This window comes from Sinohyriopsis cumingii, chromosome 6, assembly GCF_028554795.1.
Source record: "Sinohyriopsis cumingii isolate HCF-2022 chromosome 6, ASM2855479v2, whole genome shotgun sequence".
In the NCBI taxonomy this organism is placed as follows: Eukaryota; Metazoa; Mollusca; class Bivalvia; order Unionida; family Unionidae; genus Sinohyriopsis; species Sinohyriopsis cumingii.
Genome location: NC_142966.1, coordinates 61,105,433 through 61,131,435, shown reverse-complemented (window position 1 = coordinate 61,131,435; position 26,003 = coordinate 61,105,433). Strand labels below are relative to the sequence as shown.

General features: G+C 36.8%; 1 protein-coding gene across 2 annotated transcripts in view; it reads right to left on the bottom strand.

Moving 5' to 3' along the window:
- The window catches only part of LOC149797059 (scavenger receptor cysteine-rich domain superfamily protein-like), a 226,352-nt gene extending 200,590 nt beyond the window's left edge, over window positions 1–25,762 (bottom strand). For both annotated transcript variants that reach the window (XM_089961739.1, XM_089961738.1), the window contains exon 1: window positions 25,626–25,762. In XM_089961739.1, coding sequence (XP_089817865.1) covers window positions 25,626–25,667 — 42 coding nt within the window. In that variant the 5' untranslated portion in view covers window positions 25,668–25,762. The remainder of the gene's footprint in view (window positions 1–25,625) is intronic.
- Window positions 25,763–26,003: the final 241 nt, after the last annotated feature.

Below are 26,003 nucleotides of genomic sequence, written 5' to 3'. Positions count from 1 at the left end.
ATAGTTTAGATAAAGTCTGCTCAAAACCGATATATCAGTATATTTTACCGCCAGAGAGAGGCCATTTATCCACAGGAGCTGGAAACTTACATTACAATATTTGCCTTCATACTTGCTTTATGGATCCATTTAGAGATTCGTTCTCGAAGCGTTGGATTAATTGCGTGAAAGTCATGAAGGAGATATATAATAGCACTTTGAATTACTTTGCTTGGAAATCTCGGAATTTCATGGTCCTGTCGGTAACATAATGAAGCATTAACACAAGCCCAAAATTATTTTATCTAGGTTCCGGAAGTAGCCAGATGTGCTTTTCTCAAAGTATTTGCTCAATGGTGTCCCCGGTAACTCCATTAATACAGCAGCGACATTACCGCCGATGCTTTTAAGTGAACGTAAACATTTTTGCTCAACGTTGAACACGTACTCCAGTAATCGCAGATCTACCATAACGTTTCTGAACTCGAGTTCGATTTAAGGTATTGATTTTCATGCGATATCGTAAACAATATAAAGACATAGTTTCGATGAAACCAGTACCGCATTTGCAAACTCAGTTCTTGCATTAATCATTTATCTACCTGGACGAGGAAAATCTCAACTTATGTCGAATATTATTTTGAGATTGTTAACATGAAATCGGTTGGACATAATTGGGCCGTCGTCTGGAGATCAACCATGCTATGATATTCTCAGAGATTTTGCGGTAGCAATGCATTCGTCGTTAAGAAGTGAATCGTGCACTGTTGGTTTCTTTTTCACAATCGATGAAGACCTACCATTAATGATTTTGATTCCAGCGAGAATAATCTTGTTGTGTACGACGATGTGTTTCTAGAACACCAAATCAATCCCATGAGAATATTTATCCGCCGTTGACATAATAACACAGACGTAATATATTTGACTCAACGATACGTACACATACCAAACGTAATGCAAAAATAACTGTAACATGTTGATGATGTTTCATGGCATTGACTCACATGGTCTTGCAAACATTCGTGGGACTTGATGTTCGGTGGACGTTTCCTAGGATATGTTTCGGAATATATTTGCTCACTATCGACTTGATGGTTGACCTCAGCGCAGTCTCAGCTCTGTCTTCCAAAACAAATATCGTGCGGGTCTTAACAGTTTAGTAGACGCGATAAACATATAAGATGTTAAAAACGTTGCCTTCCGCCTGTGATTTCATCATAGAGTATATGTATCGACACCGTGAAACTACTCGCGAACACCAGCAAAAGATTCCTAATGTTTTAGCCGGAAGCAAATGCGTCAAAGATATGTCACAGCAGCGATGAACTTCAGGGAGGTCCTCAGAGAGGTCTTTGAGCAAACGTCCACAGGTGATTAAACCAACTACAGAGAGTGTAATCAAGACTGCACCAACTTTGAGAAAAGGGACGAAAGTCGTAGAAACCACTGCAGTGGTGATGGGAACACAAAAAAGATTAGGTGTGTAAAAGTGCAATACTGCACAAATTCAGAAAAGGTTAAAGGATATGCAAGAGGATGTAGAAGTACATTCAAATCTTCCACAGCACGAGCCACCAGAGTACAAGTCGAAGTTAGATACACTGGTTAAAAAATATTTTATACAAAGGCACGGCAGGAGATCCTTGAGTATCCGATAAGGTTTGCTGATAATGTATATGACCCAAAACAATTAAAATAGTATGTGTTGAAGCAGAAAATTACCGCGGATGCGCGACCGGGTTGTCTCAGCAAGGAAATGGTTGAAAAAGTCTTCAAGGACTGGAATGGCTTAAAACGACTATAGCAATATTATTATTATTTTCTGAAGTATTGCACATAAAATTGTTAGCTAAAAAGAACTAAAGTTGAAAACAGGCCAAACCATACTAGATAATTTTACGCGTACATACAAAAATGCTTGCAAAATTTATATGGGGACCGTTTTGTTAAAGAACCTCAACAATAGGATGTACATTCCAAGGAAGAAGAATAATATATTCCCGATAGAAGAGGAATGTAACCCAGAGCTTCGCCTCGATGATCACAACCTCACGAACAAAACCATCATCTAATGTGTTTTCCCAAACTAATTACCACGGAGGAATCCCACAAACTCTAGACTGCATTTGCGTCGTTGAGATTTTATTATAGTCGACCTAATATCTGTTCACGAACATTCGGTGGTCTTAACGCTGATAAATGGTGTTTGTAGCCAGTCAGTGGCAAAATTGCTGAATTTAGAACTTACAAGTAGTACAAAAGATATTACCTTAATCGATGAAGAGGTCCGACAGAGAATCACATCGATGACCGTCAAAGACTGTAAATTTTCACACGTAAAGATGAGCAAATACTCAGCTCCGTCATATCATTTAAATCCACGCAATTTATTTTAGCCCAAATATATATCCGAAAATAAAGAAACCATATCGCGCCGGACATTGTCAGGATTGCTTCAATAATTCAAATCAATTTAAACTATTATCCGTCAATGGCTGTTAATGCAAGTGGAGCCGAGACGAATATGTCGTACGCGAAAGGCATATCATATCAGGGTTACATAATGTTGGATTTTCACTAACAACGTGACTTGATATCGATTATTTCCACGGCAACTGTGTGTGTTCAATGTCATAATAGCGGGTTTCCATATATTCGTTTTACTCTTGTGGATCAGGGTGGGCAAATGTTGAACCTGGGAAAGGAACCCTTCACAATAAAACTGTATGAAAGCGATCGATTTAATATTTAAATATAATGACATTAGTGCGTAGACGTTTAATACCCGTACGTGTTGAAAACGCGAGAAAACTCGTTTATATGACCTATGACGGAACTCAGCTTGGTGATATTCTCTGGGAATTGTTTAACGGAGCACCAAAAGTGCTCGCGGCCTTGTCTTCGCTCTGCACCCATCACCACAAAAATTGCAATGCGACTTGATAGTATCAAAAACGTCGCTGGGGATAATTTTAAACATTTATGATTGTAAACGGTTCGGTTGATTTGAGCTCGACTACCACCATTATTGACTCGAAAACCAAAGGCGAATACACTGCCATCAATAGAAACAACGCCAATCTCAACTAGTAAAATCATCAATAGAACCGTTCAACAACGTATAACTGATTCAGCAAATACAAATATGATAATAAAGATCGAATTCGAATAGCACAAAAGGTATTAGAGGAAACCAATAATGTTTATATGTTGAGTTGTTATTTCATCGGCGGAAAGGAAATCAAAGAAATTTTCTATAAAGTTGACATTGCCACGAAGATTCATGAACTTACCAAATACAGTGATGAATACGCGAGATCTGCGAGGCAAACTATGATTTTTATCAAAGACACAACCGATTTGCAGATCATGAAATGTGTACTATTGTAAACGTCAAAAATGAAACACGGAAAGGTACTTCTAGCCAACTCAAATGTCATCTCTGAAATTATACAGCGTCGACTTCAAGCTTCATGGAGACTCACTGAGGTTTTGGTGTGCGATTATATTCTGGTTTTGCAGAGATATCGTCCACATTTCGCCTCCAGTGTAGACGGTCGACTATTGCTATACTGTTACAATTCACTATGAACCAAGATTGCGCCGATGTTAAATTTCTGCGGACATCTCGTATTTTGGCCCTATTTAACATGGGACCCCCGTACACTCCTATCTTGTCGTCATATACTACTCACGTCTTTTCTCAAAATATTTTTTTTATAGAAATTAAACGAGAAATTCATGTACGTATTATTTAAGCTAAGTACATTTAGTCACTTTGTACATGGATTTTCTGTCAAGATGGTTTCCATTGACATTTGTCCGTAGAGTAAAACACATCAAGAAAACACATTTCCCTTAACTCTTTGATGATAGAGTTCTAATATGCTGTACAAAAACTAAGAAATATTTCAAAATCTCTCCAGGAAAAAACTATTTTGGTGAGGTTAGTTTCCTTTTTACTTATGATATCTAGATTTCTACAATCATAATGTGTTGCTGAGTCTTGTGCGTTTTTATTGTTCAAAAAATAAATACTTAATTGCTTCTGCAAACTATACATTTGCGATACCAGACACAACATTAAAAGCCGTGCAAATAAACAGGTGTTGTTTGTTTCATGCAATACTGACAGGGGTTAGATATATTTGTAGGCTATATAGCTAATGGCGGAGTGCTCACCCCCACCATCACCCGACGTCATCTAGCATTAATATAGAAAGGACGACGAAATGTAAAAGTAAGAAAGCTTGGGGTTGTCGACGAGATGTAGACTGTTGTCTATTTTCCGCTGATCAGAGCAGAACAAAACAAAACTTTCACTAATAAAAGTAAATCTCAGACCTCACATAGGTGCATATGAAAATATCACCTCTGCTTCAATATTACGAGGCGACTTCACTAACATATGGAAATACAAATCACATCATATGTCAACATTACAATCAAAACAAGACTAAACATTCGAACATAATGTGGAATCATTTGAGAATATACATATAATATTGTTATGTTATGAAAACAACATAGTCGCTATCGCTTAACCGGCTTGAAGCAGCTGTTCCGTTTTGTATTCCCGTTTTCATGATATTTGTGCTTGTTGCCTGTTTTCATCTACGTTATTGTGTTCATTATGTATTGGATGTTAAATTCGTATGTGTTTCTTCATCTCCTTGTTTTTGGAAATGAGAGCAATTAGACTTTTTCTCAGCTGTCTTGCTCCACTGTTTTTTGTTTAACAAACCACCATCACGTGATACTCGCTAGTCAACCCGTTTGTGCTAAGATGGACCCTCATTAATTGCTTCAAATGATCACTCTTTGGCTCTCCACATTACATTGTGCTCAAGACTAAACGAGCTGGGATTACATTCAACATTACCTAAATGTAAACAGAAGAGAAAAAAGAAACGTTGTTTCAAAGCTGGCCAGCGTAGAACAGGAAGAAGAATTCTATTTATCTCCCTTATTTCGACTCAACAATGTGACCAAAAAAATATTAAAATATCGACCGTTAATTTACATAACCTAATTCAAATCCCTATTAATTCGTCAACCTTTGTGTCAACTATCAAGGATATACCTCTGCGTATTGCTTTATTCAATGTCCAGGCAGTAGGACCACCGGAAAAGCGCACAGAAATAGTTAATTTTATCAACGATCAGAGTATTGACCTATTTTTCCTGACAGAAACATGGCAAAAAACATCAGGCGATGAGCCCAAGTGTGCGGATCTAACACCCACTGGTTACTCCATCAAGTCGTTCCCACGCAATTCTCGCGGAGGTGGAATTGCTGTCATAACAAAGAACACTATGATAAAACGTCTTAACCACACAACATTCAGTTTCGACCACACATCGTTTGAACTAGCCCAAACTATACTCACACTGGAGCAAAAGTCAGTCCATTTTTTCTGCATATACCGCCCTCCTCCTATTAGAAAAAACAAGCTGGATGACTCTCTTTTTGGAGCAGTTTCCGAATCGCCTGGACTATGGAAATTCGATAGGTGGCACCATGGTTATTCTTGGAGATTTCAATTTTCACTTTGACCTTCCCGGAAACCCAAACACATCAAAACTCATACATTCCATTAATGTGTTCGACCTGAAACAGCCCGTTAACCATCCCACCCATAAACACGGGCCCATTTTAGACTGGATTCTTCATAGACCTGATGATAACATTCTACGGTCCTCCCTGGTATCCCATGACCTTGCACCAGACCACCTCTGCAATATATGCCATCTTGACGTATCAGTCCCTAACCCTCCACCTTCATCTGCTACTAGGAGAAACCTCCGTATCATAAATAGAACCAAACTAATGTACGACATCCAAGATAACTTAACAACTTGCTTACATCCTACCGCAGAACAACTCGATAACTGCCTGCGTTCATTGCTTGACAAACATGCCCCAGCTACCAAGTGCAGAGTATCAATTCAAAAGTGTTCTCCGTGGTATAACAGTGTTAGGGACCAGCTTCGCACTGCTAAAAGAGACCACCGTAAAACTGAGAGGCTTTCGCTTTCCACCAGACTCACTATTCATAAGCAAATATATGAAGCCTCTAAGAAAAATATCACAGATATAGTCCATGCAGCGAAATTAGCCCACTGCAATACTAAGATCATGGAAAGTTCCAGCTGCAAAGAGCTCATCGAGATTGCTGACAAGCTAATGTCAAGGAACAAATCTACACCACTTCCAACTACCTTCTCTCCAGTCGACCTTCCGGACATGTTTGCAAATTTATTCCGTGACAAAGTACAAACCATTAGAGATAGACTTGACACCACAATTTCAATTGACTCTTCGTCACCATACTGTTCGGATACAGAATTTGAGAGGCAATCGTTAGCAGCATTAGAACCTGTCTCTATGGAATTCGTACGTACAATCGTGATGAAGAGTGCACCAAAGTCATGTGAACTTCATCCAATTCCAACATCACTGCTGCTTGAGTACTTAGATCCAGTATTGCCTTCACTAACTGATGGTATTAATACCTCTCTCACATCCGGGGAATTCCCATCATTTTTCAAAACTGCCATTGTAAAGCCTCTCCTGAAGAAACCAACACTTGAAGATAACGATTTAAAGAACTACCGCCCAGTTTCTAATCTCCCATTCATATCAAAAGTCTTAGAAAAGGTTGTTCTATCCCAGTTTGTAACTCATCTAAATTCAAACAGTCTTTTTAGCAATGTACAATCTGCATATCGCCCTTGCCACAGTACTGAAACTACTCTTCTAAAAGTAGTCAATGACATTCTGTCTGCGTTGGATAGCAGAAAGATTACAGTCCTCACCCTCCTTGATTTGTCTGCAGCATTTGACACAATAGACCATGATATATTACTTCACCGTCTCCAGTATGTATATTGCATTCATGATACATCCTTACTGTTGTTCAAGTTATACTTGGTCAACAGGACACAAATGTTTTATGCAAATGGAATACACTCCAGCGCAGTTGATCTATGTTGTGGTGTTCCACAAGGGTTTGTTCTTGGACCTGTTCTCTTCATTCTGTACACTCAGTCGGTTTCATGTGTCATAGATCATCATACATTGCCTCACCCATTGTACGCTGATGACACCCAAATATACAGATCTAGCCACCCAACTTAAGCTGATGCTACTATCCAAGGTGTAGAGAGGTGCATTTCTGATGTGAAATCATGGATGACATGTAACGAGCTGCAGATGAATGATGATAAAACTGAGGCCATTTGATCACAACACAAAGACTTTCTCATTCACATCCGTTACCTCAAACAATAAATATCAGCAACACCAACATTAAAATCACACAATCAGTACGAAACCTAGGTGTTACTCTGGACAGTATTCTCACATTGCACCAACATGTCATGAACATATGCAAGGCTGCATATCTCGAGCCGAAACGCATCAGCTCAATTCGCAAATATCTTTCAGTTCATGCCACTAAAACACTTGTGTGTTCATTAGTACTTTCAAGACTGGACTATTGTAATTCAATTCTGTCTGGTTCATTTCAATATCTGCTCCAGTAACTTCAAAAACTTTGAAACACAGCTGCTCGGATCATACTTAGGGTACCACTATCAGAGCACACCTCCCCGCTGCTCTGTACCCTAACTGGCTATCCATTCGATCCAGAATCAAACACAAAATTTGTTCTCTGTGCTACGTTTCACTCTCGGACTCTAGTCCAACATACCTATCCGACCTCACCCATGTGTATACACCAGCAAGATACTTACGCTCCTCTTCTGACAATCGTATACTCATTATTCCCACTAAGAAAACAAAGTCATATGGACGAGTTCTTTTGTATACCAGGGCCCAGCAACGTGGAATGAATTGCCCACGGAACTTAGACACAAAGATACAGTCATCACATTCAAGAGGGCTCTCAAAACTCACTTATTTCGACTGCAAGAACAAACTTAAAGACTGAATAATGTTTCCTACCTTAAATATTCTCAGCATGTTTTTTAATGTTTTCTAATTTCATGGTGTTTGTTTTTGTAATCATATAGTTATATGTTTTTTGTTTTATAGGTGTTGTCTAATGTTGTAAAGCGCTTTGAGATTAGGCGCAATACAAAGTCCTCATTATTATTATTATTATTATTATTATTATAGTTATTATTATTATTATTATTATTATTATTATCATTATTATTATTATTATTATTATTATTATTATTATTATTATTAAAGAATACAAGGACTCTCCCGGAGTGTACAAGAATTGTAAGAGAGAAAAATATAATATCATTGTGACATATGGAAAAGTTCCGCTTCCACCGATAGCACAAATTTTATGTTACTGTTTTCATTATCACAGTAACGAATTTGGCAAAATTTTTGAGATTATTGCGAATATTGGTGGAAATAAAATTTTGTAGTTTTCCAAAAGATGATTTGCGATAATATAACAGTTTCAGAAACATACCCCTTTCTTTACGAAATTTTGGACAAATGAACAAATAATGGTATTTGTCCCTGATTCCATTTTTTATCACAATGATTACATTTGCATTCCTCAAACCATATAATGCTCCAACGGACGATACAATAGAGAATCTGTGACTGGACTTTCTGAACTTCATATCACAATGTAGTATTTGCTTATTGAAGCGATGGCGACCATGTAAATCGGTTCAGTACACTGTTTGTCGGTTAGCCTTTCCTTTAGGTAAATAAAGACGGTTATTGAAATTACTGACATACTAGGCTTAAGTAGCTTGGAGTTCTTCCATCCCTTTCTCGTAGCGGACAGTTCGACGTATACCTCATTTGGGCTCACAGCAATGAAAAAGGCAGTTTGAGCCAGCGAATGGGAGTGAGTTGATCCTTGAAGCGCTGACCATGACACGTGGCCATTATACAGGCTTAACGATATTAGCAGAACTTATCCTTTATCTAATTAGTAAGCCCTACGTCAAAAAGCTCAGCGCTGTTTATACGTTTTCAGTCTTGATCAACCATTTGGCACTCATCGAATACTCTAATGGACCATTATCACAATACCTGAAAATAACGCTCTCGGGTTATCTGCAAAATCTCGCAATTCCAAAATGGACGGCTAGCAGCTAAAATATTAGGTAAGTGTGATGTTGACACCCAACATTTCATAATCTGTTACGGCTTTCTGAAAACGCTCAATGCACTGGAGATGTCTTCAAATTATTAGAAATGAATTTCCATCAGATTTATAGCTTTGTTTGACAATTTAGGAGACAAATCGAATAATGTCATAAAAAGAACACATTTTGGAAAATAGAATTTGCCTATGCATTTTTCGCTGAAAGACACGTCGTTGAGATAATTATTATAGATAAAATAAACCTTAAAAAATTAAAATAGCAAAACTATAAAATAATGTTATTGTTATTGAAATATAAGACTATAGAGTAGAGATATTTTAATTCAAATAACAAAACAATAGAATGTTATTTATAATAAAAAATATTTAGATAATTGTCAGACTTCGATCCATGATTCTAAAAATGTGTTTATCAAGACTTTTATTGGTTTGATACTAACAATAGTCCTCAAGTCACAGACTAGCAGATTTCACTACAGACTAAATCTGTACATTGGTATTAGTCTAATGGGACTAAGACAATTTTTATTTTAAATTTAAATCCGACAAAAAAGTTTGTAACGGCTGCTAACTTCTGAATCAGCATGGATAGTGATTGTTTTCCCACTCATTGTAGTTATATGTTTTATTCAACTGCATACTTTTAAATATGCTTTGATATCTAAATGGCATATACCTCAAAACATGATTTGACAAATATTGCTAAAAATTTAAAAAGAACTTGCTTAAATTAATTTAGTGTAAAATATTATAAAATACATCCTAAAGCAGACTATTAGTATTTAACCAATTTCTAACAGAAACTTCTCATTTGCTTGTGTGCGTCTGTGTGTGTGTATGTGTGCGTTTATGATCTTTTCTAATTATTGGGTAATAGGTTGTTTATTGTTTATTATTATTATTATTATTATTATTATTATTATTATTATTATTATTCATTTTTGTTTATCCATTTTGAAATTATGTGTACATGATGTGATGATACTATCCAGACTTGCAACCAAACTATCCACTTTTAAGTCCATATAAAGAACATTAGCCCAGCAGTGATGGTCTCGTATTGATATTTAGCGCTCAATATCAGTAACTACAATTTGTCCGAAATGAGTATGTGAAAGGGTTCCATTTCAAGACCGCCAAGTACTCTTCTGTGAGTTTTCAAGGATTTTGCTCTAGGTGGTGTAGCAATCTTGCACGCTATTAACAAGTTAATGCATGCGCACACGACTACAACTATAGCACGATCAGACATATGTCTAATAAATGATGCGGGGCACCAGAGGTGTTGGATTGTCACCAGATGATGGTTTTCCTTTTAAATTGTTGTTTGTTGTGACTATCAAATTTCAAGGCCACATAATATGCATTTTAATAAAGAAAAAGGAAAACAAATACGCACAGTCTTAACAAAACGTTCATAATCATTTAATCTTTATCTTAAAGAAGTCACGTTCTGAAGGCTGTCGGATGTAACCGCTTTCCGATGCTAGCAGGACACTAACATGGCTCTCTGTGTCTATCCGCAAAGGTCAGTGATAACAGTGTTGACACAGAATGGAAATATACACACAAGCCGAGATAGCATAGATGTCTTGATGACTTAAGTCAAGTTACGACCTAGCGATAACACGACAACTAGATAAATTATGAACTTTATAACACTTTGTTTATAAGAGATGAAGTAGAAGGAATTATTTCCGATTGACAGTCTAGGTCAAAATCGCCGGATTAGAGTCTCATTATTTATGTCAATAACGTTCTAATATTTAAGAACACGAGAATAATCCCCGCATTAAAACACGATACACTTTATCGAAACATAAACGTTTACCCTTGTTTCTGAAACAGGGAAACATAGATGAACAGTGAAACACAGCGCTGCTTTCCGTTTGATTCACTAAAACTATTTTTTGGAAGTTTCTGCTACTTGTATCTCAGATAAACCCGTGTTCAACATTCAATGCGATACCGTTACAAAGATTAAAGATTAATGTGTTTGTTATCCAATTTCAACAATCATTATAAAATGTATGCCCAGATTTGAATGTCTAGTTTAAAGCGTCTTTCAACCCTTTCTCATATAGGTAAGGTAAAGCGGGAATTGTTTGCGAACAGTGATGGGAGTCTTCATTTATTGATAAATATGATCCATATTTTCAAACCAACGAGAGCAAAAGATTATACCATTTCAAGTATATATTAAAATAATTCTCACATGTATATTATCACCTCATAAAGGAGACAAAATAGGGATTCAGATAATTCTGGCAATGTACAATAACCAAAATCACTTCAGTAAACAGATTCTGTATCTCTAAGAATGTTTGTATGTAGGTAAGATAGTATATATATATATATATATATATATATATATATATATATATATATATATATATATATATATATATATATATATATATATATATATATATATATATATATATATATACATATATATATATATATATATATACATATATATATATATATATATATATATATATATATATATATATATATATATATATATATATATATATATATATATATATATATATATATATATATATATATATAAGAGAGAGAGAGAAAATCCTGTAAACCATATAAACTGTCTTTAAACACTCACATTTTATATCCATGCACAAAATACCATTCTTGTTATATTATCAAGACTACCGAAAATTTGGTAATCACGTTTTTATTAAACTGTGTACCCACTCCACCTGATAATTTAATTGTTCATTCTTTATAGCATAACCTTATAAACATGGTTTTGCTAACTCCCCGTAAAGAGCAGCCAATTCGCACATTTATTTCACCTTCTATCTTCAAAGATTAATATTAACACCGATGGAATAAAGTAATGTAACTAAAAGAAAATTCTGGAGGCATCATCTCTTGGTTTTTCAAGTGTTTATGTGAAAATGTCATATTGACCATGAAGAGTTCATGTATGTTACGCCGTGACTTGAACTATGAGCACGTAAGCTCGATAAACTTTGAACTTTAGATCAATTTGAATGCAGATATAGACTGCATACGTCTTGCTGTATACGTCAATTGCTTACAAACATGTATGAGCTTTTTGTTAAATAAACAACTAGGGAGTGAATTGTTGCAAACTTTTACATTTATTGGACAATACTAATGTAACTTACCTTGGTCCTTACGTAGCCCGAACGGTGCATGATTTGTTCATCAGTGCAAAATCAGAAACAAATATTCAAGTCACTTGTATCATCGAAAACAAATGATATCGAAATTCAACTGCAATCTGTAGAAAATAACGAATTGTTTTGCCAGGAAATATTGATTTTCAATGGATATTAAAAAACATGTGTCCAGAACATAATCATAATTTTGACGACCTGAGAGGGTAGATACTATACAGATCACGTGCACTATCGAGGCAAATGTTCAACTCATTTGTTTGGAATGATCCACGTGCTGCATATATATCCGATTCTTTACTTTCTGTGTACAGCAGGAGGAAACAAACATGCATTCGCATTTCCTTTCCACTAAAGTCGAGAAAAATGTATGTTACATTTTTGGTCCAGGCGATGATTTTGTTTTTAATTTTCTCAATAATGTATTATCTCAATAACAGATTGTTGTTATGGTGCATTTTGCAATAAGTAATAACATAAAGTTCATAACTTTATTGGATCTATGTCATACTAACACGTTTCTAATCATTCTCAAAGTACATTACAAAAAAACGCCATTCCTTTACTCGAAGAATGCTAAACATTAAGCCCATTTGGAGTCATTTGAGGAGGAGATTTCATACAAACAAGCAGCACAGAAGGTATCCCCAATAATGGTGGATCAAGCAAATCGACCCAGCGACGCTTAAGAAAGAAAAAACCACACCTTCCAACGTTCCTTGCACAAATCTGGGACTTGCTTGATATGCGACATGTTCTTGACGATCCCTTGTAATTACTTGGTGATTGTTAGACACACCTGTTTGTACCTGTTCATATCTAATGCTATTTCCAAGTATGTTTTATAATACTTGATAATATTCACTCGAAAATATCCGATAATATCCCTTAAAACGTGATAACATACCTGATACTTCTTAATAGTTTTCTCAAACATGCTTACTCTCATTTGTTCGTGCCTGTTCGTGCCACGATAATCTGATCCAACACAAACTGCGATTATGACATCGCACATAAACATGATTTGTCGGCACAGTTACGTTAAGATCACTTGGGCTCAAATTCGTGAAAAACTACATAATACATAATATGCATCTTTGCTGGGCCTGAAATATTGCAGATCCACCAGTCTGATAACTACCATCGACGGTGTCACATACTAAATTGACAGCGGTCGTCGACTGAATATTGACGATACCGGGTGCAATATGACGACCACCGCCGGTTCGATCATTGTTGTGCATGAGTATTGAATAATTTGGTATTGTTCCTCATTTTTTGTTAACTTGGTCAAGTACTTGTCTACCAAATCAATAATGGCTTGATGGTTTCCATCATTCCATCAACGTCAAAATCTGGTATCATAAATATTTTTGGGGATGTCCTTTCTTCCTATGTCACCAAACAAATAAGCCTATTTAGGACCGAAACTGATTATTTCGCGAATAACAGTGTCCTTGTAAGATATGTAATCGTCACGTGGAGTTTCAGGAATTTAAAAATCTGATTTTTGGTTGATTTGGACGATTATCAGTGATTACTTCAAGCCATCCACATTCGGTCCGGATTGGCGATCATGCGATATCAACAAATATATGCTAGTGTCGATATCTCGATGCCGGTGTTCAGTGTTAGTTCATGCACGGTCACCATGATCTTGGAATCTTTTCCGGTTATACTTTTTGCTCTGCGCTGAAATTTATTGTTGATCTGATTGATTGCATATGGACCGGTGGGTAATCCTACAACGTTCAAATCGAGTGTTCCATAGGCTTTATTTTTGTACGAAAACACAGCGAGTTGTTCGCGGACAATCCTCCAAATCACTGTGAACGAATATTTGCCCAACTGTAATAAACTCGCGGCTGTGCCAGTATGATCTCAATACCGCGACCGATTTCGTCGTCGTCACTGATATCATTGAAGTAGTCGGCAACGTAGTATTAGAGATGACTACACCAATTCAATATTGCTTAACAGTAACTTAAGTTAAATTCATATTTAACAACATGCTGTTTAAGCTTGTACATTGCATGTTCAATGATAAGCATCACTGATCGCGATAAATTCCTCATCGAACAGTTAACCATCGTTGAGTACCGACGAGATCATCATGGATCATATCTTATTAGCCCACGTAGATAATGTTTACACGATGATTTCTAACACGCCAGCAACAGCGGCAGCGACTCTCACCACGAGTCCGACCACTGGCTTGATCAAGTATGTAGCCGACAACCCTCCAATCAGATCCGCAGATCCAGTTACGATTGTTGAAACCACGGAAATGACGTTGTTGGTGACTATGATGTGTCATTTGTATTTTATTTGCTTTGCACCATCTGCACGAATCCAGAGAAGTTTTCGGACGAATAGCTCCATGGAAACATTGTGAAAATACTGACTTTTTTCGCGTTAAACACCGACAGTCTGTAAATGCCAGTGTTCACGGCGATGTGCATAATTGTATTGTTGATTCGTGTCCATGTTGCTGATCCAGACTACACCAAGTGCACAGCGTTGTATGTGATCTTTTTTATGTCGTCGACGATTTTCAGCAACGTCGGGGATCCCTCTGGAAACATCCGAGAATGTGTTCAATGCCTGTGTAACGTCCCACTGCAGTTCCACAATAAGGTATGTGATCAGCTTGTGGCCTTTATTATACCGATGCGATTGTTGATCGCGACGACGGCGTAGGTAGGCGAACCTGCGTACACGACACTGAGGTGATCAGTCGAGTATGCGACATAGTGTGTACCTGGGGCATTGTGGCCATGAAGATTAATTATACCTCCTTTAGCTCTATGAGGTCACTCAGATAACTGATTCCGCATGAAAACCTGACATCGTCTTTCTAGTTAGATCAAATCAGAGTGCTCCCCATAAGCATGCTTCTTTCATGCAGGCTCTGGGTAATTTTCTGTACCATCTGCAAATGTGTACCAATGTATCTGCCAGTCGATTTTTGTGCTAGTTTACTACCAGACTACCCAACGGCGCCCAACTCGAATGATTTTGCAATGGCCTGTGCTACTGCAATCGCGTCAATATTTCCACCCACCAACAGCCCCAGTATTGTTGCGAGAAATAGTTATATTCAACCTGGTCTTCCTGATATCAGTGATCGCAACCGCAGATAAATCAAAGGTGTCATTTCGTTCCTCAAACATCGCCAGCGTGCTTGATTTGTTTGTCCGACAGCAGCATTTTATTTGGACTACCGCGTAATTGTTTGTGCTTGATCATCAGTGTTATCATAGATTTCTTTGATAGCGCCGATTGAAGTTTTTTAATTGAATCCAGTGTCTGGATCACATTGATGTGTTGGTATGATATTATTGTGTTACGTACGATGTGATTGTTAAGTAGCTAGCGTTTCGTGAACCGTCGGTGATTTTTGAAACGCCAACATATTCTCGACGGGTTAGTCAATGATGATCCAAATAAAAATAATATAATGGATACAAAGATGTAAAATCTCGCTGATATATCTGTAGTCCAGTGTCAACGATCTCATCGCGCATCATAAACGACATCAAGCGACGATATGAGCGAGCCACTGGTTATTCTCGAAATCGAGTTGTATTTCTTCGGATGGCTCCTGGTGCCCGTCTAATCTAAACGACACCTCACTTACCCAAGCGTGTCGAAAACCATTGGATTTCTTTTATGCTAATTCAACCGCGCGGCATCCTATAACACAACAAACATATGTCGGGGCGCCGAAACTAGCTGCATCGATGTAATCTGCCTCGCAAATTGTTCAAACAGGACACTTGCTGACGAATCTGTGGTCATTGTCAGGCATGACAACGTCGATTTGCCACCGTGGTGCACAAAATCAAGCAGTCAGTCGTTGTTCCTCTGTGAGCGACAGCGTCATATCGAGCATCCACAGCGTTAATTTCTCTGGTGCAACATTTCCTGGGTCCAAATCGCGTCACCATATGATCCTTTTCCTTGCGACTCTACTGTATCTTTGGCTCCAAATATAACATTTCCTGGCATTTCTGCAAAATACAAAGATATGTGACAGCAGAACCGCATATGAAAACGATCTACTCTCGTCGAGTATTCTCATTGTGACAAGAACCCCAGATTTTATTTTGTCTTCATCGAAGCGATATCAGTAAGGCCTCGTTCATGCTCATATTGCTGTGTTCAGGTTGATCGGTGTTGTCTTTCGCGAACATCATCGAGTAATCCTCGCTGTACTGCGCATACGCAATTATCGTTGATGTGACACAGCGTCGGTCGGGAACGGTTCGATTTCTGTGACGTCAATAAAGAATCTGGCGATGCTTAATAGCACCATAACGCCATTGTTGACAAAACCAATTCGATCTCCAATTCCATATTTAGTGATATGAGTTAGCATAAGACCACTTTCGACCTCAGTGAATTCCTCCACGAGCAGGACATGCCTAGACGTGTCTTGAATTTGTAGTTCCATGTATCCATGTTGATCAAGTACACGTTTTGAACAAGAAAAACATTGATGATTGCGCACGGATTCTTCTGTGAGAACCGGCGAGTCGATGTCAAATGCGAGATCTGATAAACGTTTGAACATTATTGATTCATTTGTGAACTATATTGGTGTTTGCTGTTTAAAACGACTTCGGGTTAGCCCAGTCCCGCTATCAGACTTGATGTAATATTTTTTCTATATGTGATGCCTGTCTTTGAGCTGGTTGACTCCCCGCAAGATGGCTTACTATCTTGCAGTCGTTGATTTTCATCTGCATCGCTACAGTGCCTGGCAAAGCTGTGGACAAGCTTACCACTGGCGGATTTACTCGCCGAAATACTAATAATGCAAGTCTTTGCCAACTCACCGACTATCTCGAACGACATCGATGGCCTGCATCGAGAACTATTTCGCTGTCGTCATCACCTTTTGAGCTGGTCGCTGAAATAAACCCTGAACAACATCACCAAGTTAATCTCCGTAAGCAGCTCAGTAAACTCAATGTCTTGAATTTATCACTCTGACCTTGGCGAGAGTACCGTACTGCTTGTGTATCGTGATTCGCCGTGGAATTGTTTATATTGTTGAGTGAGATTTAATTGAGACGATTCCCGTCCTCGAATTAGAACACGCACACCACGCTGATTGGTCGCTGATAATCTCGATTTGCTATTGCCTCATTTCAGCGAATATATCAACTTGGTACTAGTCCTAGCGGTCTGCACTATAGGTTGATCCTGGTAGAGAATTTCTTGGTGCATTATAATCATTGATGCAGCAACATAATGCGAAAATTCCAAGCGGACTCACTGCAAAATACATCGTGATCAAGCAATTGTCGAACGATCGAATCGAACATTATTTGAGCGATTGTTCGAACATACATTTATATGCTCAGAAATTTTTAACGAAGCCATATAGAGTGATCTCCTTAATGGGCATGTGAAATTTTCCAGTGTAATAACCCCGTTAAACAACTAAGTTACACGTGGGATTTCATTTAAACCAATCGACACAATTAACAAGAAACATGTGAGGGTTCAACAACATGTTATCGTCTCACAAGACCGAGGCAAATCAGTGATAGGAAGAAATTTTTATGAAACTGGTGAACCCGAAGGTGGTAAAGCGAGTTTAGATCAACAGAAAATTTGCAGATAAACCTGCAATTTACCGACTAGATTCAACTGCTCCTTAACATGGATTTGTTCGCGAACAATTACAGGTAATTCCAGAACATACTCAATTAGGACAAGCGTGGGTGTTACAGTGTTAATTTATCAGAACCTCTACGTCGGTTACATTCAAGACAAGGCAATGCAACAATATGTCGTATATGACAAAGCCAAGCATCGGAAGTATATTCGACTGACGCTTCAATGTTGCGCTGGTTGCATCGATTATGTTGCTGCTGTACAAGTTCCATGATGTAGTTGTCGGTGGTGTTAAGTTCCCTTTCACATTCGACATCCTCAAGTCGTTTCGATGCTAGGTTTTCTTTCTTTATCACGTCGATGTGTGTGCGGGGTAATTGTGGTTTCGCCGACAAATTGACCGTGTATATGACTGCGCAACTGAGACATTTTTGTGACTCTCGACACAGCCATATATGCTAGGTTTGACTATTATACCCGGCCGTGATTTATCCACTCGTTGGTGTAAGAGACCGTTAATCTATTTGACGAATGTATGGTTATCGCGTACCGCTTATCCGAGAATCCAGAATGTCGATGGGACTAACGCAGATTCAACGACGTTGCACGATCACAACAACATTAAGAACTAACACTTGTTGATCTGCAGATACAGGTATGTCAACGGGGGTGCTTTGACGAAGAGTATCTGCAGGACGATAACACAGCTCTACTGGCCGTTCTCGATATTTTTGTTTATGTAATTTAAAGAGGTGATGCCGGAGTTCAGCGCGAACAATTTTTCGTGAAACAACAATAAGATCGTCAGGTGTCCATGAGTTCAAGAAGTCGTCCATAGCTGTTTCTGGGATTGCTTTGCGCATCTCGGAGTACTGAATCCGATGTGGTTGTAATCGCATTTTGACCTTAACTTTACGAAGTTTTTCGTCTGTGACCCTTAAATCAGTGAGAACCTTTCGTTCAGGCTGACTTTGATCCTCACATATAATGGCGGTGGTTGGATTCCTTGACAACTACGATAAATAATTACGTCAAGCATAAATCTCAGCACACCATTGTGTATTAAAGTGTCTACCAAACCACGCAGAATTAACCGGATTAACATCATTGCTAAATTCAAAGCTATTGATACACTTAAAATCCTGTGACATCAAAATCAAGCAACGGTCCGTTGACGGCGACTCTAACAAGTTCATGTGTAAGAAGGACAAATATGGCAAACCACGGCACATATTCAACTTGTCCAAGAAAACAGGCCGTTTAACATGCTACCGTTTCGATAGAAACCCCATTGGTGGGATTATATTGAACGTTCCAGAGATCCCATGTCCTTATTCGGTACATGACCACTCAATATCCTTGTGAAAACATTTTAGGAGTTGGACGCCATTGCTTAGTTCGTTGTGCAACCAACACTGTTGTAAAACATTGACTGTTTATTTCACTGAAGAGTTTTTATCCTTGGTATATTTTACGGCTGTCGATCGTAGGTGATCATGCAGTTGATGTGTTCGATAACAATTTTGAATCTCGGAAAAACAACCACTCCAATACTGGGTCTAGTTATATCACAGAAAGCATGATAAATATCTCCATGGTATTATTGGACTCGCCGTTGAAGCGGAAACGTTAGCGTGGATGAACATGCACGTGCATTGTGTTCAATGAGTTTGACGACATCATTTTTCAGGTATTTACCGGAATCAGAGATGATCTCAAAATTCATTGTTTTATCTGTAATTTTATATTTTGTTTTACTCTTAAATGTAACCACATCGAGAGTCGTTCCTTTAGATACAACTGTATTACTCCATTGATTAATAGCACCACAAAAAACGTTTTGGTGTCAACGGTGATTCACGATTTATATTTGTAAACTGTTCAAATACTCGTTGTGCACACAGTTTAATACCCCAACCCGATTCTGCTCTTGTCTGTTAGATTTATTTGATAAATACTATACACAACCGCGGTATAGTGATGTTCGTTTTCGTAAGATTGTTTGTCGATCCCAGTCAATAATCTCGGCGATGCTAAACATGTTATTACAGTGATACGCCTACCTCTTTCCGTGATTCACGTTGAGGTTCAAGTTTATCTCGAATTATCCAACCACCATCACGATGTTTAACAACAAATTTAATTCTGATACGATACTGAGGTGTCGGTGACATTACATTAATGATCATACATCTTTCATTGTCAAGGAATTTTGTTCAGCCTACCGTGTTTACCATGCATGAGCGGCACCATCATCAAGAAACTCGATTTTTGCATCGCTGATACAACCATAAAGATTCAATTGTCGCGGTAATTTTACTGAATGCTTAATTAGTCTATCCTTATCAAATCCCACAGGCTCAGGCTTAGAATAAGTACGAGACAGCCATATAATTGCTTACTCCATATCATTTTCAAACATTTATATTTTCATTGAAAACTCATATTAACTTGTAATTAATACATTCTGGGCGGACGATAATTTGGCAGTTTCCTATGCGATTCAGCGAGCTCTATCACTAGCACAACCTCGACATGATTTAGATGTTGATTTAACTCCAATTCCACATCGAATACATAGAAAATGCCCTCCACCATGACGAATTCCCTGCATATGTTCACCGCAATATTCTTTTATGCAACACCGCCCACATTGTTCTGTCTTTCCAAGAGGTAAACAAAACACAAACACATTTTTTCAGATCATTATAATAAACGCTTATTATCTAATTAATTAAAATATGAATATCAGAAATTGATTATATTAAAGCCTAGTTTCTAATTTGTGTAAGCTGAAGCCGTTTGCAAATACGTAGAAAAAGCGTTCCTTGAATCTCGAAAACCGGTTCTTGCAAGGTTTTTGTTTCCCTGTTGTCCATCAGGAACACTATATCAGCATTCATTTATATCTTGTTAAAAAGTTAAAAGAGCTTACCATTTCCCGCTGGTTTCAAAACATCATAACAGTTTATAAGCTTTCTATTACTTAAACAACTGCGAAATGAATTGTTTAGGAATTTTAGTGTTAACAGTATAATACATATTTAGCCTATTTTTGTGCAGACTTCAACCAAATGAGAATGTTAGTGCATAATTGGTTCATCCGGTCGCAGTCAGAAATATGATAAATATACAAACAAGGATGTGCATTAGGGTTACTACAACCAATATTAGAGTTCACCTACAATCAGAAGCATATAAATGGATTGTATTATCAGGAAGAGATTTAATTTAAATGAGTATTGGAACTAATATGTACAAAACATAAACATGATGCACATCGTCAAGTTCTCGTATTGTAGATGATACAGAGACTTGCTCAAGCCATTTGTTCTCAGTGCTGCATATATTTTTTTTATAAGTACCCATTGAGATAACAAATATGCATTAGCATTACAATCAACGATTAAATACCTTTTAAGATTCTCAATGCTAGATTTTTCTAATGATAGATTACATAACTGAGTAATTAACACGAAGTAAATAATTTTATTACATCTATGTAAGGCTAACACGTTTCTGATCTATGTCAAAATTCACTAAAATAATAGGGTGCTGCACAAGACACAACAAACAGTATTTTCAAATCCCATTATGAGTTTAACTGATTCATTGACCTTGGCGTGTACTTTAAATTAGTGAAAACTAGGCAAAAAATAAACCTTTTATGTTAAGAGGTAAATGTTATAGATGTGTATGCACACCAGCGTTAGACGCTTGATACATACATAAATATATAATAAAAATATTTTACCCTTGCTGTAATTTTCTTTTGACAGACTCCCACAATTCTAAAACTAGGTCAATTGAGGGTTTAAGTCAACGGTATTTTCCTTGTTAATTGTGCATGTTTTAAGTTGTGTTTATCTTTTGATCTTTAAATTTCATGCAAAAATCTTTTGTTCTTTATCAACATATCTAGAACACTTTGTTGATTTTACTCTCTTTAATTAAGTTCTGCAGCACTTTCGTTTGTAGCATAATGCAAGTACTAATGTCTGTGTTAAGTGTCTGTTTTGCATTTGTATGTATCCTTTGACGCACTGTCGAAGAGCTTTTCCAATCAGACAGACAGACAGATAGATAGATAGATAGATAGATAGATAGATAGACAGATAGATTGATATTCTAAAATTCTCATCCTTAACAATATGTATTATCTAAAAGTAGCATCACATTTTCAAAGGTGCTAACGCTTCTTGTAGTATTTTGTAGACTTCACGATTATAAAGTTTGATTAAGAATACACACCATGTTTTACTTTCTAAATTAAGAAGAACATGTTTTAATGTAGAGATATCTAATGTTTTGGACATAAATTATATAAACCATTTGAGGTATTGGAAAGAATTTTTATCTTTATATCACCAGTGCTAGAAGTCAACAAAATAACAATAAATAGTCACAGGTGCAATTTACAAAGGTTTAATAAATTTAATTTATAATTTGGTACAAAGAGAGAAATAATGTTGGTGTTTATTTTCAGTATGCTTGAAGGTATTTAGAAATGCAAGTATGTAATAATTAATAGTATTTCCATTTATTAGGTAAGTATATCTATAAAATTAAAAACCACCTATTGGTTCTAATCGACGTTAATGATATCTCGAGATACCGTTTGGTAAATTATCAAAGAAAGACGTTTCCTTGATTACGTACGCCATCAGACGTTTCCTTGATTACGTACGCTATCAGACGTTTCCTTCACCAATTGCATCAGTATGCCAAACGTGGAGGGAGATCCTCCCTTATTAAAATCAAGCGAACATTTGATAAAATAGATAAATGTAGGGACGAATCAGAAAACACAGCATCATTCATAATTTGGCAAATCATAGATGCAAGACACCACACTTAACAGAGAGTGATCATCTAACCTCCTTAAGTTGTAAAGTTTGGTTTTTTAGGGTATATGTACACAGTTTAACGAGAGAAAGAAAATGCAAAATTCATAGACAATACATTTTCTTCCCAAATCTGTATTAAATACAATCATCTATTTTCGCATTCAATAGTAGACAGTTGTTATCCCTATATTTATGTGCTCGAGATTATGACTAATTTGTTTGGAACAACAGTCGCTGAGAAACTGCATTACAGTCTTGCATTAAGCTATCCATATTATATCTGTATTTAAATTCAGCTTGTCTCAAGCTTGGTGCTGTATTAAAAGTGTTCAAAACGTACACAAAAGACAACTTAATCAACGATACAGGTAAAATACAATGTAAATAGAGAACACATTTTTCCCCCATAACATCATAAACAAATTCACCTTATCTGGCCAATGAAGGCGGTGAGAAGGCAAGCAGTTGGGCATATGGTACGTGGGTCATTTTCCACTGGGTGTATTTATTGCTATAAGACACGAGAACTACTTAAATTCCCATGGACTGTTGTGTTTGCAAAAGTACTATAATTTAGTTTGGAGACCGCAAATGTACACGAAACATCGTGAATGATCTATCCGAGGGCAGAGGTTTTAAGATTAAAATGACATGCTGAGCGGCTGGTTTTAAGCAAAATATATTTATAGCTTCCCATTCAAATTACTCCCCAGGTTGAGGCCTTGATGATCTCTGAACGCCACTGCTACCACAAGTTAAATCAGCCAATTTCTTGCTGAAATACATACTCTTGTTTAACTGTATTTTTCAAAGTATTCGGAACTCTATCACAACGATTCAGATTCAACGCAAACTTGGCTAAAACGGCAATTCTAAACCATACTAACGCCAGATCTTACCGCCAGAGCAGACAGTGTTTTATTTTTACTTTTTAGCGGAAGAACAGTTTGTGTGGCCACTGACATTCGGTGGGCCAGTGAGATCTCTTAGATCCTGTATTAACTGTGTTTCGAAAGCGATTAAATCGGGATTTAGGGCCCACGAGATAAGCAATTATCCAACCAATACTCATGGAATATTGCAAATGACAAAGACCGATATATACAACCAGAGATGCATTCTGTTTTTAAACATTAAGACCTACTCTTGCAGAGTGAGGAAACATTTAAGACGTTTGTACTGTCATAAACTGATTAACCAGCTATGTCCATTTTATATGACCGACTTAATTCCATATAATGCATGATGGATATGTATGTTTAACAAAAAAGAAACATTTGTAAACTATACATGTTTTAAATAATATTTCCTTGTATACAACAATATACAATCTTCGATAATACATGCTTCAACTCATCAAACAAAGACCTCGTCGCTTGATTTAAGTATCATTAAGTAGATCAGCAACTTTTGAATTAAATGAAAGTTACTGAAATTGGTTCTTTGAACCACATTTTCCTTCTCCGCCGAAAAAATGAGTACTTAAATATGTACAAGATACGTTGTGTCAAACATTTTGCGAATAAATAAATGCATAAAGGAAAGACCTAATGCATAAATAAATAAGTCAACATAAGACACGCAAACGATGTTTTGTTTTCAAAACTCCTAGCTCAGATGTTTATAATGCCGTAATATGCCACCTACATGCTTAAATAGCCAACGAATCGTCCATATAATTAAAGCAATCAGTTTATCGAAAAATAATTATAATACTTTTGTCATTTAGAACGCGTACCTTGCATATGTAATTGAAACATATCTGACAAAGAGTTTGACAGTTAAACTACATCTATGCCTAGCTAGCTAAATCAATCAATCAAACAATCAATCAATTAAAACATTTCGATATTTAATGATATAACTTGTGTCAACTTGTGACAGATCGTGGTTTAATTTCCAGTATTGAAGATAAAAGCAATGTATCGTTCAACCTAAACATACCTAATTTATACGTACTTCCCTTTTAATCAGATTAATGTTATTCATTAATTCTAACAGATGCATCCAAATTAATTGGTGTCATAGTGTGAGCACCTCCAAATCAATAAGATGCGTGACAGAAGCTCATTAACTGATTTTATTTGTCCTTTTTGACATCAAAATACACATAATGTATAATGACTATGTGCAGTCAACTTTGAATGCAAATTAAATCAGAAAGATAGTTTCCTGAAAACATGGATAAATTATCAAAATCAGTTAAAGAATGAACTATAAAAACTTTCAGACAAATGTTAAAAATTATGTATCATTTTGAATGAAACCATTTTTGTTTTACTTTTTGTCGACGCCATACATAACATAAACAATTATCGCTGCCTAATGCGCCCAGCAATTTCCACGGGTTTAGACTAATTGGAAGCAACATTTTCCAATGAGAACCTACCTATGAAAGTGGTGTCCCATATGATTCGATTTGTCATTCATTGATTTGAAAGTAACTTTCACGTTGAAAAATACTGTCATAGCTTTTAATAACGCAAACGCATGACCAATATCCACAATGTTGCATATTTTAGAACTTTTATATAAAACATAATGAAGATGTAACTCACAATAACATTATTTGACACTGTCAGACATTACATAATAATGGGGTAAATATTTCAGACAGTGTATCGAGCGTTTTCTACGATAAACTTAAACTTCCAATCAATCAAAAGGACCGTTTAATTTATAACTGTTTGATTACATGATACTTTTTACGTTAGCTTCGTGTTTATCTCGTTTGGTTTTCTTGAGCTTGGGGGATGGGTGGGGGAGATATTCTGGTCGATTTTATATTCAGAGTCGACTAAACACCTTATATTATGACTATTAACATCAAGATGATCTTAATTATAAGTAATAATAATAAAGGACAATAATAAAACACTACATACCAGCAGCAACAGTACTGCAAACGACACTTGAAGTACATACATTGTGACGACTACCAGATCACTCTCCTATCTTCCATCAGAGAAGAATGTTACGTACTTTGAATTCAGACTGTTTAATGACCCTTTTATGGTTTTAGTGTCGTACTTATTGCCAATCTAGACACGTAGCCGTTTGATATCTTAAGCACACCAATGACAATCGCTTTTAACACAGACACGTCCACTGGGCGTTTCTTATTTACGAAAGGTGTGTGGACCAGAAGAGCTGTCAGTGATTTGTCACATGACTATATGCCCATGATCTGAGCGGAGTCTGCGGGAGAGAAAAGAAATGAGCAGAAGACAAAATTTATTCAACATTAAATTCTGTTTACCCCT